The sequence below is a fragment of the Natator depressus genome, chromosome 1, assembly GCF_965152275.1.
Source record: "Natator depressus isolate rNatDep1 chromosome 1, rNatDep2.hap1, whole genome shotgun sequence".
NCBI lineage: Eukaryota > Metazoa > Chordata > Testudines > Cheloniidae > Natator > Natator depressus.
In genome coordinates, this window is record NC_134234.1 from 46,761,753 (window position 1) to 46,778,793 (window position 17,041).

Below are 17,041 nucleotides of genomic sequence, written 5' to 3' on the forward strand. Positions count from 1 at the left end.
AAGAAATTAAATAGTATTACAAACTTTAGTAGTTTATAAAGACATACATAATAAACAACATTCCCCTAAAATTATGACTGACATTATACTTAAACTCCTGGTATTGGCAATAAGACTATTTTCAACCAAGGTTCAGAACTTGACCATTTTACTCAACATGGTAAAATCTGTTACATTTTTGTAATCTGGTGCTAAATTGTCCATCCACCACCTTTCCACCCCTCCCCCCGCCCCCAAAATTGTTTCAATTGTCTCCTCTCTTACTTAGTTAAAGGAAGAAAAAATACTACTAGTTCTCAATACTCAGTCTTATGAAGCACTCCAATACTTTGGCAATAAGCACTATAAACGTGCCACTAAATATCCATGTTGATCTGTGAATTCATTCTCCTTCAAACCTTTAGATCAGTGTGAAAGAGGAAAGACATACATTCCCAGCACTGGAAAAATTGTTGATTATATTTGTTTTCCAGTGATTTGGAAAATTTGTAGCTTTAAATATGAAAGTCAACTTTTTTCAGGAGCAACCATAATACCTGGGAGAATTATCATTTGTTGTAACCTAAGTACTTCAAAACTGGTGAGCTAGAGGAAAGCCATCTACAAAAACAAATATATGTAAATGTTACACATACTGTGGCCAAGACTGGACTTCATACATCTCTAAACATTCTGAAGTGTTCTACTGCACTATAGCCCTACTTTTAAATGTGGAAGTTTTACTTCTAAAGGCTGAAGCAAACATTCTGCTGCACACGGATAGACCTTGTTGCACTTGCATACACTGATGTCTATTAGTGCTACCTCCACTCAATCTTAAAACAAGACAGTATTGATAATTTTTTTTTTAGTTTAATAATGCATATAAATAAAAAATTTAAAGAAAGGGAAAAACAGATTCAGGAATGGGTAAGGGTTTGCATTATCATCATCATCTGACATGTCAGAAAAACGATTTATAATAGAAGTTGGCCAATAAGCCTACAAATGTATGAGATGGCATTTTCTTAATTCAGAACTATATTCCTTACTTTACATGACTTCTTGCGGCTGTCCATCCATGCTTACGTACTAATTTATTGCCCATAAGTAAGTCTGTTAACTTTGGTTCCCCCTCTTTCCAATGTTTGTAGGTTTCTCACTGGCTGACTGTATGACTTCTCCTTCCAACCCTTTTTCAGCAGCTATAACCACAGAATCTTCAAGGTCTAAATACAATTCACAATGCCTACCCTTGAAAGTGAATTTGTTCTTTCCCACCAGTAACCCAACTAGAACTATTGATAAAACGATACAGCAAATTTCCTCTTCCTCTCACATGTCTAAAGTAAATAGGATTAAATTCAATAAGACAAATAAAAAGTACTCCACTTAGGAAGGAACAATCAGTTGCACACACACCAAATGGGAAATTACTGCCTAGGAAGGAGTACTGCGGAAGGGGATCTGGGGGTCATAGTTAAGGCTACATTTTAGTCATGGGTATTTTTAGTAAAAGTCATGGACAGGTCACGGGCAGTAAATAAAAATTCACAGCCCGTGACCTGTCCATGACTTGTACTATATACCCTTGACTAAATCTTGGGGGGGCGGGGAGGAGAGGCCTGGGGGTGCTGCGGGTGCTGGGGAGGCCACCTGGGGGGAGCTGCGGATGCTGTGGGGGGGGAAGCCCAGGGGACACGTGGCCCGGAACCCCTGCTGATGCTGCGGAGGGGGAATTGGCGGGGCTGGCAGGCTCCCTACCCGGCTCCGTGCCTCCTTGGAAGCGGTGACATCCCTCTCCCTCTGGTCCTAGGCGGAGGCACAGCCACGGGGCTCTGCATACTACCTCCGCCCTGAGCGCTGACTCCACAGCTCTTATTGGCTGGGAACCAAGGCCAATGGGAGCTGTGGGGGCGGTGCCTGCAGGTGGAGGCAGCGTGCAGGGCTCCCTGGCCACACCTCCATCTAGGAGCTGAGGGATGTAGCCACTTCCAGGGAGCCCCCCCTGAGGCAAGCACCTCCCAGAACCCTCACCCCCACCTCAGACCCCAACCCTGAGACCCCTCCCACACACAAAACTCCTGTTGCTGCTCGGGGGAAGGGGCGCAGTGGCCCAAGACTGCCCCAGCAGCGGCTGGTGCAGTTGGCCCAGGGGCTGACTGAGTTGCTCAGGTGGCACCCGGACCAACTGCACCGGCTGCTGTAGAAGTCACAGAGGTCCCGGAAAGTCGCGGAATCCATGACCTTCATGACAAATTCACAGCCTTAGTCATAGTGGATCATAAGCCAAAGATGAGTCAACAGTATAACACTGTTGCAAAAAAAGCAAACATCATTCTGGGATGTATTCACAGGAGTGTTGTAAGCAAGACACGAGAAGTAATTTTTCCGCTCTACTCCGTGCTGATTAGGCCTTAACTGGTACTGTGTCCAGTTCTAGGAGCCACATTTCAGGAAAGATGTGGACAAATGAGAAAAAGTCCAGAGGAGAGCAACAAAAATTATTAAAGATCTACAAAACATGATCTGTGAAGGAAGATTGAAATAATTGGGTTTGTTTAGGCTGGAGAAGAGAAGACTGAGGGGGAACCTGATAACAGTTTTCAGGTACATAAAAGGTTCTTACAAGGAGGGGGGAGATAAATTGTTCTCTTTGACCTCTCAGGATAGGAGAAGCAATTGGCTTAAATTGCATCAAGCGCGGTTTAGGTTGGACATAAAGAAAAACTTCTTAACTATCAGGGTAATTAAGCACTGGAATAAATTGCCTAGGGAGGTTGTGGAATCTCTGTCATTGGAGATTTTTAAGAGCAGGTCAGACAAACACCTATCAGGAATGGTCTAGATAAAACTAGTCCTGCCTTGAGTGCAGGGGACTGGACTAGAAGACCACTCAAGGTCCTCTCCAGTCCTACAATTCTATGGCTGGTTGGCTGATATTCACAGTTTCAGACACTCTGAAGCTGGCTATTACTGTTCCTAACGCAGCACCCAGTGTACAGCTAAAAACAGCCAACTGGCTTTACCCTCAAAGTTAACAGGCAGAGAGTAGGTAGTCTTGCCTTTCTTTCAACATACAAATTTCAATTTTTAAATACTTTTGTAACTCTCAAGAATTGTTTGAACAACATATACTTGCTATGAGCCACAATACAAACATTGGGTTATAACAAACTACTATGCAACCTTAACTACAGGAGGACCTCCCAATTTCCTCTATATAACAGCAAACCAGAACTGATCTTCAGGGATAGAGGGTATAAATAGGAATCTTGGTTCTCCTGGGGGAAAAGTATCATATTTCTTAGAACATGTTTCAGTATTTTAGTATGAAATACCTACTCAGTGCAAAAAACAAAAAAAAACTCTGGGTGCAGTAACATGTAAACAATATCTGTCATGTTTTATTTTCAGTCTTTCATAGAATCATAGAAATGTAGAGATGGAAGGGACCTTGAGAGGTCATTAAATCCATCTCCCCCATGCAGAGGCAGAGCCAAGTATACCTATTCAATAACATAGGGAAGTGGTTCTCAACCAGGGGTACGTGTATCCCTGGGGGTACGCAGATGTCTTCCAGAGGGTACATCAACTCGTTTAGATATTTAACAGGCTACATAAAAAGCACTAGCGATGTCAGTAAAAACTAAAATTTCATACAATGACTTGTTTGTGCTGCTCTATATACTATACACCGACATGTAAGTACAATATTTATATTCTAATTCATTTTATAATTTTATGGTAAAAATGAGCAAGTAAGCAATTTTTCAGTAATAGTGTGCTCTGACACTGGTCTGATTTTATAAGCAAGTAGTTTTTAAGTGAGGTAAAACTTGGGGACACAAGACAGATCAAACTCCTGAAAGGGATGCAGTAGTCTGGAAAGGTTGAGAGCCGCTGACATAGAGCTCATTGCTGCTCAGGCATGACAAGGTATTTGAAAGTATCTTCAGTATTAAGAAGGATAAAAAGGGCCAAAAATATATACGAACAGTCCACCACACACAGCCACCCAGAAAGTACTGCCTATGGTTACTACTCTTCCCTTCCTCTCATGTCTATGAATTTTAGTATTTTTTCCTTTCAGCTGTTTTCATACACTGAAAAATAGTACATTCGAATACTCAAACTAAGTTTTTAGGATGGGGGAAGCTAAGGGGAAAATGAACATCTCCTAATGGCAGGTTTATCATCAATAAAGACCTAATTTGTTTATGATTTTAAGGGCTTTTAATATTATAAAATACACTCCATGGCTGTGAAGGGTCGTTGGTTAATACCTACATACCTTCAGAGATGACAGGTCAAAGTATAGATCTCATTCAGGTCACAAATTAAACAAATTGGTTGATTTCAACCTAATCCCAAATGATGGGTTATTACAATCATAAAGATATTACATACAGTAATTGGTCACAATTGTCTGTCTCTGCTCAGAAGATGCCCAAGACTAACAAAAGTGTTGAAGATCGGACTGATGTGAAGTGGCAGAACCAACTGAGAAAGCCTGTAAGTACCTAACTTGCCTATGCCTGGCTCAGCTCTACCCAGAATTCTTAGTCCCTCACTTTTACAATTTCAAACCCAACTCATATAATCAAGCACACACAAAATAACATACATGGAGATAGAAGGACTGATCAGTGATCAGCCTATAATCCATGTATAGGGCAGGTTGTCTTTATAAAAGTAAAGAGATAGCAAAGACATAGTACCTGAACTAAGATGATTCTGGGTTGCTGAAAACCTGGACTACAGTATGCTTGGTGGTGGATGGAATCTTTGAAGAATTTAGCAGCAAAGTTCTATTAAATCTCTACTGAGCATGCACAAAATGCAACTTGGCCAAATTTGGGTGGATTTTTACAGGGATGGCAAAGACATCACTGACACAAAGGTCAACTCCCTGCCAAAATTTCAAATCCCTGCTCCAAAGCATGGACGCACTAGTGGGTTTCAAAAAAAAAAAAAAAAAAAAAAAAGATTACTGGAATTTTTAATGTGGTCAAAACAATTTTTCTCTAACCTAGTTCTCTGAAATGGCTGAATTGTTTTGGCTGAAGTTTTTCATAAAAAAACAAAGCCTAAGGCAAACATGGTGGTAAAGTTATAAGAAACTGAACAAAATGGGAAGTATCAGGTAACCTTAGTAACAGACAGCACTACCAGCCCTACCTATAATAATATACTACTCTTTTTTCAGAGAATGACGGCCAACAGCACGTAAAAGTACTTTCATTTTAGGTACATAGTTAGTAATATTACCAGCTCACCTGATGCAATACAACTGTAAAGAGTCACCAATTTTTACATATTTTCAATTCTGTTCCAATATTTTCATTATTAGCAAGATAAAAAGAGTTCACGATTGTCTACCTCTCTCATTAAAAAAACTTGATAAATCAAAATCTGAAATATTTTTGCAACCAGTCTTGGTATTGTTGTAAACAGAAAAAAGAAAAGCTGCATACAAGTATCATATATACAAATACAGATGAGTCCCCATATAATGATTTACCTTAAACTGTAAAGATTAAGACAACATGCATAACTACGTACATCCAATAAGAAATGTAATTATGTGTCCATTTACATCAGTAATTCAGTTTTCACAAATGAAAATTATATTTGCTTTATGATGTTTCACACAGGATGGATTTGATTTAAATCATGATTTAAATTACAAGTCAGGAAGACTCGATTTAATCATGGATTTCTACATAAAAGTGCATTTTTGTTGGTTGTTATAACCTTAATATACATTCTTCACAACTCAGAGACAGATGTAGGTTTCATTTTTAGAAGGTACACACTATACATATTTAAAGTGATTTATTTTGAAAACTTTTCAGATTAGTTTTACAGCTATATCAGAAAATGAATGATTGTTTGGTTATTTCAGGTCCCAAACGATTTCTCAATTTGGAATGAATTAGTCCAAAGGAAGAAAATATTCTTTCTACACCGGCAGAAGAAGCTACTGTTGTTAAAAGTGAGATTATCACTTCAACAGTCTCTGAATCCAACTGCTTAAGTGACTTCCACCAGTTCACTGGTGTCACTTTCTTTAAATCATCATCAGCAAACATATTTCTTGAATGGTTCACCCTTAGCTCTGAAGTTTATTATAGCTGGCATTATGGAGGGATGATTGCTGGATGCATTTTATAAAAAAAAAATCCAAAAAAATCTGATTTATATACAAAAAATCAGATTTTTTTTATTTTATTTTTTAAATAATTGATTTTTATCCACCCTGGTTTCACAACAGCTATTAATTACTCTGCATAATTCTTCTTTGTAAAGACTAAAATTAAAAATGTATCGCACCAAGATGACATACAAACTTCAACCCTTATTAGTACACTGTACAGCAACTAAAGTAACTGAACATTATTCCAAACAGTCACATTCATGCCACCGGCCCATCCAAGTACCAATGTGTAATAAAACCTATTACATCCACAATTTTAAACCTTGTTGATACTGTATAGCTCATTATTAGCCATTCTCTCAGTCACTAATGATACAATACATAATGCTATGAAAAGAATATCTGAGCCAAGGTAACCTGGTACTTAAGCTCCTTTGGAAACTATAAACTTTATTTTATATATATATATACACACACACACACACACACACGGTCACAGATCTAAAATAATTGAAGTGCTCTCCTGATGACTCATTACGGTAACAAGGAAATAGGGATTGTTGGATAACTAATCAAGCTCAACACACCATCAGCATCCTAAAGTTATACCGCAGTTCTGAAAGGCACAATGATTGATTAAATATTGATCTCCACTATTTATTTTTATTACGAACAATAATGGAATCTCTATATTAAATATATACGTCAGTACTCTAAGGGACTATAAGCAGTATCATTTGATATGTTTGTTAGAGTTCAGAAACAGATTAGTGTGGCACAGGCGACTGTTAGACCACAATGCACTGGGACATCATGCTTGCTGCACAGAGGAGATATTAACCAATGTTGCAATATCCAACTCTGAAATGAAATTATTTTGGAGATAAAACATTCTTCTCACTGTTTAATCTCAAAAGAAGAAAAAACCCCACCATGTTATGTTTATTTTAAAAAGGTACCACATTTACATCTAACAGAATTTCTTATCTTACATAACATAATATGGTGTAAGAAAGATCATGGGAAAGCTTCCAAAAGAGCAAAGACCCAAGTTTTTCCAAGGTCGAAGCATTCATCCATACCTGAAATACTGGCATTACAAATTGAAGTCCAGATCTGCAGCTGAATAGCACTAAAAGAAGAGAGCCAGGATTGTTTTCCCCTGAATCTACTATGGCTGTCCTGGCACAGGTCCAGGTCTTTGGTGTAAATCAGATGAGCCTGAACAGTACTTGAATCGATGACAGCTACCTGGAGCAATCAGGGGCCATTCCAACAGATAGACATACAGTGTAGGAGTGTCATAGACACACTTCTTAGTTGGTGACTATGAGATACTATTATCCAGGAGCTGGACCCACTAAAGTATAGGGAAGTTTTTTTGGTGGAGGGCTAACACAAATCTGGCACAGTGCTGAACAGGACCTGGTCCTATTTACATCTGTTTTATGACTTGGCTAATAAAAATGGGATACATTAAACTCAGTCAATTTATTTCTATCTCCATTATAACTATCATGGAACAAAATAATATCTTAATTGGAAAGATAATTAATTGTATGGGATTCTACCACTAGCTTTCCATGAAGTTTTGAAATCTATCTCCCAAAGAATTTTAGGTAAGAAATATAGATATGTGGACCTAACATTGACAAATTATTTTTAAGCCACTTAGCCACTGCCAGAAACTGTAGAAAAAAATTACTTGAAAAGAGTCCGATCCTGCGTCAGTGGCGTCATCACCTTGCAATGTGTCAAGTTCCCTCCTCTTTCAGATGCTTTTATAAGTTTAGTGGCTCTCTGTGAAGACTCTTTTTGGAGAAAATTTATAGTATGTTTTGATCAACGCCCTCTTCCTTTTTAGTGCAAATTTCAAACACATCTATGATGATTACTAGATGCAAGTTTAGAGAGAACCTGCCAACGGATTCCACTGACTGCAACTGTCAAACTAGAACATATCAATTCTTCTCTGTCAAACAACCAACCAACCCATCCTGAAACTGAGAGTGGCTGTCAAAGAATATTTCAATGTTCACTCCATGCTTTAGGACGGTTCGATGTTACTTCTTTAACAAGGTTTAAATATTTCTGAAGACTTATACATCAGAAGTTTAGAATGACTACAACTGAGAAGTCTCATCTTTTTCCGTTGGCATAACAAATAACGAAGATATCCTTGACACAATTTTACCAACGTTCTTGGAAGGCCCCTTCAGCAACTTTGACATATTATTCTCTAAATTTTCTTTTCTGATGTAGAATCAATAGCATTAACTTAGAATGCATTTGGCTGCATAGAGACAATTTCAAGAATTTTCTCATATTTGACCAACAGTCCTTACAATTATAAGTGTTCGTTCTTTAATTTTTTCCTTCAATATTTCTTCATTTTCATCACAACTAGCATCTGGTGGTGGACCTGCCATTTTAAATTTGTTTTGGGAAGTATAGCCAGGCCAAAATACTTCAGTCATTTCTTTAAATTGATCATTTTGTGCTACCCTGGAGGTGGTTAGCATAGTAAGAGGTTGCAAATCCTATCAAATGCAAGTTGTTGTTATAGCATAGTCATAGATTGATCTTTGCCAATTTTTGGATACCAAAACCAGAGACTACTCCAAAACTAAGCTGAAGTTGTAGATGTGCTAAAAGGTCTGAAATTTAGACTTAAATCAGCATCATGGCTAGGATTAGATGACAATGATGGAATCAAAAGTTTTCACTGTTACTAAATTTAGAATAAATGGCCAATATCTAGTGAATGCAATAGTGCAGACAGAAGACTGAAAAATAAGAGGAGCCATATACAGAACCATCAAGATTACCCAGAACTTTCCAGAAGTGCCTAGAATCTTGCAAGACTGCCCTCCCAAGAATAATGTAAATTCTTCAGAGCAAGGAAGAAGGTCAAAAGTTAAAAAAAAAAAAAACAAAAAACAGAAAAAATTCTCTAAGATCCAGGGGCTTGGCTTCTCTGTGGGGAAAAACAGGTTTTATTTTGGGGATTTGGGATTGCTGTTGTTGCAACATCACTATTTTTTCAGATTATTTACTTTGTGTATTTGACAGCACTTTGCATATAGTCAGTTGCACAGTTTCTCCCACATTATTTCTAGCATTTATCTTACAGTAGCGCTCAATGGGTGCAGACAGGACTGGAACACCATTGTGCTGTGCACTGTACAAGCATATATGAAAACACAGTTCCAGCCCTCAAACCTTATACTCTAAAACTTATTAAAGCATAGAAACAGACAAAAACTGGACATAAGTGTATACACAAGCAGGCCCCACATATTCCACGTTGCATAGCCTCAGATTTCACCCCTTTTACAGAGCTGTGCTCCAGAATCTGAGCTTCTATTTATATATAGCAGCGTTTCCCAAACTTTTTAGCCTATTACAGAACATTTATAATATTATTTTGTAGTCGTTTGGTTTTCAAATAAAAAATTGCGTTATTTATGCTCAAATATATTTTATTTTATAAAACAAAGCAAAAATACAAATTTAAAATAACTTGAACTAACAATTTCTAACTGGAAAGCGCGTATAAAGAGGTACAAAAATCAAGAGCAAGAGTCAAAATTAAATTCTAGATTCTTTCACGGAACACCTGTTCACATTGTGTGGAACACCAGTGTTCCGTGGAATACAGTTTGGGAAACGCTGGTCTATAGTCATAGTAATCATGGAAAAAACCTTGAAAGCATCCACACTGTTACCTGCCTGCATTTGCACAGAGACCAAAACAATAGCTCTGAGAACTGTGAATTGCCCCATTTATCTCAAACAGAGCCCTGTGGACTCCAGAGCTGCAGAATTTGGCTATTTTTTGACAAAATTCAACTTTTGTTGCTGTAGAATTCATCATTTTGCTACTACCAGGTACCCAGCTTTTGTTTTCCGTCTCTCAGTCTTTCCAGGACCTGCCAGCAGTTGACTCTGGCTCCCCAGCATTCCCCAAAAGGGGAAATTAATTGGATTACAGTGTGTGCTCCCTGCACTGTTTCATGGAACTAGACAACGGGAAGCTGGAGAGCAAGAACTGGAGTCCAGCTTGCAGCCAGGAAACAGGGGGAACCAGAAAATAGGCTGATGACTTAACTTGCCTGGAAAACAGTGCAGCAGCCAAGGCCAGGAGGAAATGTCCCAATGAAGCAGACTATAAGCCCTGTCAGTTCCTTGCACAATGGTGGACGCAAGTTCTGTGCCAAACAACTCGAATAACAACATAGGAGCCAAGGCCCAGGGAGAGGAGCTGGGCCACCTGGAGAGCATAGCAAAAAAACCTCATCTTCAAAAATAACCATTGACAAATTTTACATCTGAGTATTTTCAACTATGAGACACAGATCTGTGTTCATGTGGGGGAATAAGATATGGGGCATTTTATTGTGAAAAGAGTAAATTAACACTTCCTAAAAGTTATGGATGGGTACTGTGGAATTTGGTCCTATTCTGCCACGGAGTACACAATGTCCTGTATACAAACAAATGATCATAATAATGATTGGTACACCTGGTTAGATACATGGGTTGTTCCGTTTTGTTTGTTGGGCAGGGGAAATATTTTCAGATAATTTTAGTAGAGGTTGCCAAGTATATATGTGACATCAGCTTTGAGCATGTATGGCCCTGATCACAGCTGCAGGCAACAAGAGAGTGTTGGAAGACAGGCAGGGAGAAATGTCTTGTCCCTTTAAAAGCAGCACTGCAATATGTTACACACCCTGATTCAACATATAGGGAACCAGAAAAGGAGCTTTCTTCATCCTGATCCCCTCCCACATCCCCGACATACACACACAAAAAGGAAAACGACGACAACACAGGAAATGATACACTGTGATATGTTTCACTCTCTACTGTATCAGGAAAGAAAGAATACCCAAATGCTTCCTGGCTGCAAACTGGATAACATATTACAATTAAATACAGAACACAATATACCATGAATAAATACTTAAACTCTTCAGATTGGAGAAGGGGATGTAAAATGCACAGAAACAACATTTTAGCATTTATTAGTCACTCCCTCAAGCACTCCTTAATAAAGTTAACACAGTCAACTTGGTATCTAATCAGTTTAAAAAATAAGAAAAGTTATTTCAGATTCTGTCACAAAGCCTATGAAAAGGTAAAAGGAGGAACAGTAACTAAAATAAATAAGGTAAGAGGATAAAGATGCACCACTTTTTGAATTTTGTCCCCATAAATGAAATGCTGTGAATAAAATCAAATATGTTTAACTACTTTATTTCCAATATATTATGTTGATATTCTCCTTAAGTATTCTTATATTTAGAATATTTTTAAACTGGTTGATGGATACTGAAACTTAACTGCACACAACTACTTCTTCAGGTTCTTCTTCCACTGTCTTACTGCACCTTCTTTCAGGCTGCGCAATCTGCCTGAGGCCATGTCCCGGTCTGCTTTTCTCCATCAAGTCCCTCATGAAATCACAATTCACAGGTGCCAGTATACACTAGGCCACCCACCTTCTCCCTACCTTTTACTTCCTGAAATAGCTTGTACAGGCATACATATAAACCCCTTCAAAAACCGTGGAATAAGTTTGGAACCAGTTTTTGTTGTTGTTGCTGCCCTTCTTTTGTCCACTATCCTCATTACCCATTAAGACAATAGTGTTTCTGCCCGACAAGCACCTGTCTTGCGTCTGTTAAGTGCCTAGCACGGTAGACGCTAATTAAGTTTTACTAAAAATAGGCATTCCACACACCATGATGTCTTTTGCTTAAGTCTTAGTATATGGATTCAAACAGACTGTATAAAATAATTTAATAGTCTATAAATTCCTAATTTATAAATGTTTTGTTGTTTACGTGGTGCCTATGCAAAAGGGGTCAACAAAAAGAATATCTCCCTCGAACATTACTCAGAGAGAGAAAACGTATGGGACTTAACAACACAGAAGACATACAAAGGGTGGCCCTGGATATTCAGGGGTGGCAGAGTCTTGTTCATGCCCTAAGCAATGTCTAAAGGTGCAGGAAGGACTCAGTTTGAGACTAAGCCATACAAGGTGCTTTTCAAAGATGGAAGTCCTTGAAAAGAAATTAGATTTGTAAGGAAGAGTGTAGTAACAGTACAAGAGACATGGTTCACATGACAGTCCCACTGAAATCCCTGGAATTATTCATTTAAGTAATAGCTTCTGTACTGAGCCCATGTTTTGAGTCACTTGTGCTGAAACACTCAACTATGCTTATATCAAAACTCAAACAGAAAACTAAATATTTTCATTAAGTTAAAAGAGTAGAGTCAAATTAACTACATGAATCCACAAACCACTTAGTGCCTTCTTATTTTTACTGAAGAAATATGACTTGCAAACAGATCACCTGTTATCTACAATCTATTTCCAACCACTACTGCATGGCAAAAATTGTCAATTTTCTGGTGAAAGTGTTTGAAATATTCAGAGATGATCCCTATGGTCACTGGCACCCCCAATATTCTTTTACTAAAACAGGGAACTATGAGAAAACAAACAAAATTATGATCCAATCCTGCAATACAATCTGCTACCACTGACCCCTACACATGTCTAGAGTCCTAATTAGTTGATGAAAAGCCACACAGCGCAACACTAGCAGGTTTCATTGAAGAACTGGAGCCTTAACCTTTGAGTAGCATGTATTGCAACAGTAGCAGCAAAACACATACTTACAAAATGATGTTTGGAATGTGGCGTGTCATAATCTACTTTGTTAATAGAATGCAAATGATAAAGAATTATTATGTTAATCATTTAGGACTGATGTGTTGAAATGTTTAGCAACATAAAAAGCGACTAATTCTAGAGGAAGTCAATCAAACGTGACTGAAGAGAAAGAGGTCAAAGCTTTGCACATATTCAAATACTGTACTAGCTTGAAATTTCTGTACAGCTTCCATAGATTTATATAAATTCAGACTATATATACACACACACACACACACACAACAGAACACTGCTAATTTCCACTGATAGAAAGAACTATTACAAATAACTACATTTTGCAAAGTAGCCATTAAAATAATAAAAAGCAGATACTAAATCATTTATCTGACAAATACAGTTTAGTTTTAATTATTTATTATAATACTTCAGTATTTTGTAAAAGGTTTTGTAAACGTAATGAATTTTAGTAATACGACATCCCTCTAGACTACTATTAAATCGTTGAGAACTGGGAAAAAGACCATTGCTTGTGCATACAAATTATGGAGTGGGTGGATTAGGGAAATGCAAATTACCAAGACTCTACAGTAAATACAAACAAACAAGGTGACAGCCTGATAAATGCTTCTCTTTTAGGAACAATCAGTTTAAACAGCGATTACTAGCAAACGTGAGCTTTTGGAGTGAGGAGGTTGTTGATAATAGGAGACTAAGGGCTAGTCTACACGGCAGTGCTTTAACTTGGCTTGTGTAGTTGCAGCAGAGCGCTGGGAGAGAGGTCTCCCAGCGCTCTAAAAAACCCACCTCCACGAGGGGCATGGCTACCAGCATGGGTGCACTGTCTATATTGGCATTTTACAGCACTGAAACTTGCAGCACTCAGGGGGGTGTCATTTCCCCATGTTCCTTCTAACAATTTATCCATACTTAATAGCCCAATTTTCCACAGTGTATATGACTCAAGCCTGTTAAAACAAGACAACTGCAGCTAAAAAAAAAAAAATGCAGAAACCTATTGAAATGGTCCTGAAAAAGCCAGCATGAATTTATACCCCCAGTTAAAATGAATGGATACTGATGTTATCATTTGATATTTCATCCCCATATATCCAAAAAAATCACTACTGCTAACAATCTTCTTGATTATGAACAAATGGCATATCTTTAGGCCTAGATTTTACTACTAGCAATGTGCCAATATGGCATCAGAATTACTACTTTTAAAATATAGAACAGTTTTTATAGCTAAAATTTTTTTATTTCTATCATTTAAATGTGTACAGTGATATAAAATCAAGTTTTCAGCACAAGATATCTAGTGACAGCACAATGATTCCCAAGTAGGTAGGGTCCAGGAGTACTGTGGAAGGGCAACTTGCTCAGCTCAGGGAAAGGAGAGAGAAGAGTGCTTCCTGTTGCTGTCTAGAGACCCCTCCAGCAAATTTCAAAAACAATGCTAAGGGATTTGCATCCAGCCCTCCTCAGCCAGAGTAAGATTTGCTGTGATATGACGCATTAGTCAGAGAGGGGAAGGGGAAAGACTATTCAGCGTATTCTAAGGGCTAAGGAGACCCTGAAAGGAAACATACACTAAATAATATTATGACTGAAAATTACACTGCAAAGGATTCAAACTCAGAGACAACAGTCCCCCCATCCTTCAAGTCATAATATACAGAATATATCTGAGAGAGAAAAAAAGCCCACAGCCACCGATTTTTTTTAATCGTTTATCTTATTACTTCTCTTTTTTTGGCAAAATTTAATTTTTCTACAGCAGCCAAAATGACACTCTGCAAGAAACAATGAAAGTAAGCTCCCAAATGGTACCACTATTCCAACAGCCTGATTAGCATGAATATGCACATTAACTGCATACCTACTATGCCTGAAACAAGGGCTATCCATCTTTACATTCTTTCTACAGCACTAGGTTATCAAGGCAAAATGTAATTTCACACCAAATGACAGAAGCATGGACGTGTCTTCTGCTCTAAAACAAAGTCACCACCAATCACCTTGAAATATGAAGAATGAAGTGATATGTGGAAGAGTTTTGCTGTAAGAATAAAGAGGTAACACATAAAAATGTATTAACCAGTTTCTTTCAATATATAACATCAGAAAATTCATGCTGTAAATAGATTAATTAGCAGACCTGAAAGACTAGTGCAAGAACTCCCTCCTCCTCCCCCCAAAGCACCAGAACATGCCCATCTATACATCTTTCTGGTTTTAAATTTATTGATCTGGCAGGTCCAACGGGAGCTCAACAGAGAACTATACTGGTCGAAGTATAGTTCACTAAAAGAAATACAACTGTCCTTGAAAAAAGTCAATACTGCAGCTAGTACACAAGAGATCTTATTGTGTAAATATATGTGTGAGTTTTTGCCTGTTCACCTGTATCAAGTGAAGAGATTATCTCCCTATCAATGCTAGATGCCAAAGTGTTGGTGGGAAGCCAGGGAGGTGGGAGGAGAGAATAGGGCCAAATTTCAGCTGGTTCTGGAGGATAAACGCTTTCCAGTATGCCATGGTTTGGACACAAATGGTTTCCGGTACAGTTTTATTTTGTATAGCATCTCGCTCACACATTATAATTCAAAAATGCTTCACAGAGTTACACAATACAGCTACACAAAATGAAAAGACGCAGACAGCTATTCACTGGTGTAGGTAAAGGAGAAGGACAATTACCTCTCCGAGTTGCCTTACTACATACAAGACGACACTGCAGCTCCCCGATTCCCTTAGGAAAAATCATAGCAGCATCTGGACGTATGGGGGGGAGGATGGGCGAGGAAGGAGACACTAGAAGGCTGGAACTTTTTGTCCCCTACATCCTTAAGGGACAGGAGTGTCATTTTCTGCTAACCCCCTTTGCTGAACCCCTCTCTTTTTCCGTCTTCATCTCCCAAACACACACCCAACAGACTGTCAACCAATGGCTGCAGTAACGACAGCAAATAAGGCGCCCGGTACTTACCATGTCAGCTGGGACACTGCTGGACATCTTGCTGTTATACTCTAGTGGTTTAAAACAACTTTAAAAAATAATAATAATAATACCAAGCTCGCACAGCAAGGGATCCGCGCCCGGTTCGGCGGCAGTAAGTTCAATGGTACTGTGAGTGGTGGATACGCAGAGAGGAGGCTGTTTGTTGAGGGGGAAATATCCAAGAGGAGCCGGTCTCCAGCGGGCACAGCAGCAGCCCGGAGATGGCAGCAGATCCTTGTCAGCAGCAGCGGTGCCAGGTGGACCAGGCAGGGCTGTACAGTGACATGAACTGCGGGCGGGGGTTTTTCTTCCTTCTCCAGCCCAGACGGATAATGACGGGATGATTCACGGGATAGCTCTGCGCCCAAGTCACCTCCTCATTAAAGCGGGCGACCCAGACAGGCTGGGCGACCTTCCGGCGGCCGGAGCGAGCGGCTGAAGTTTGTGTCCTCCCAGGAGGCGGGGAGGGTGCCGGGGGCGGACCACCCTGCACGGTGTCTGCGGGCGAGGGAGAAGGGCAGCGTCTCTCCCCGGCCCGGGGTGCCCTCCCCCACACCGCTCCGGGAGCGGCAGCGCCTCAAGGGGAATTTAAACGGCAGCCGCCTCCAGCCCGCAGCAGCCTCAGGTCTCTGCTCTCATCGCCGCTGCCTCCCCCGTCCAACGGCTCCCTCAGCGGCCCGGCGGGGACCCCAGTGCCGGGCGGGCTGCCCTGCCTCGTCTCGCCGTGGGCCGGGGCCGTCTCAGCGCGATCCGCTCTCTGCCCCGCGCCCGCAGCCGCTGCCTGTCATCTTCCTCTCAAGCCAACATGGCGCCCGCCGAGCCGAGGGAAGGGGACACAGCAGGGGAGAGACGAGCCCCGCCCCTCCCCCGTGCGTCACGTACGGCATCCCCCGCGGGGCACCATGGGGATTGTAGTCCGCGGAGCGGGGGAAGCCCCAAGAACGAACAGCTCGGAGAGTCGAGCGCCGCCCTCACTCAGCAACGGTTGCTAGGGCTGGCAACAGGTCGTGGGGACGGTATCCCGCCGTGTTGTCACGGGGGAGCATGTGGGGGCCAGCAAGGCCGGGCGCCTCGCCCAGTTCCCTGGCTCCGAGGGGTCCCACACTTCCCAAGGGGGCTGCAAGCTCAGGGGGGCCCCACACTTCCCAAAGGGGCTTCCAGCCTAGGAGCCCCACACTTCCCAAGGGCCCCTCCCTGCTGCAGTCCC

General features: G+C 40.3%; 1 protein-coding gene across 1 annotated transcript in view; it reads right to left on the reverse strand.

Moving 5' to 3' along the window:
- UBL3 (ubiquitin like 3) overlaps positions 1-16,660 on the reverse strand; it is a 74,079-nt gene extending 57,419 nt beyond the window's left edge. Inside the window, exon 1 of the mRNA XM_074959084.1 lies at positions 15,823-16,660. Within this exon, the coding sequence (XP_074815185.1) occupies positions 15,823-15,849 (27 nt within the window). The 5' untranslated portion in view covers positions 15,850-16,660. The remainder of the gene's footprint in view (positions 1-15,822) is intronic.
- Between the last annotated feature and the right edge of the window lie 381 nt (positions 16,661-17,041).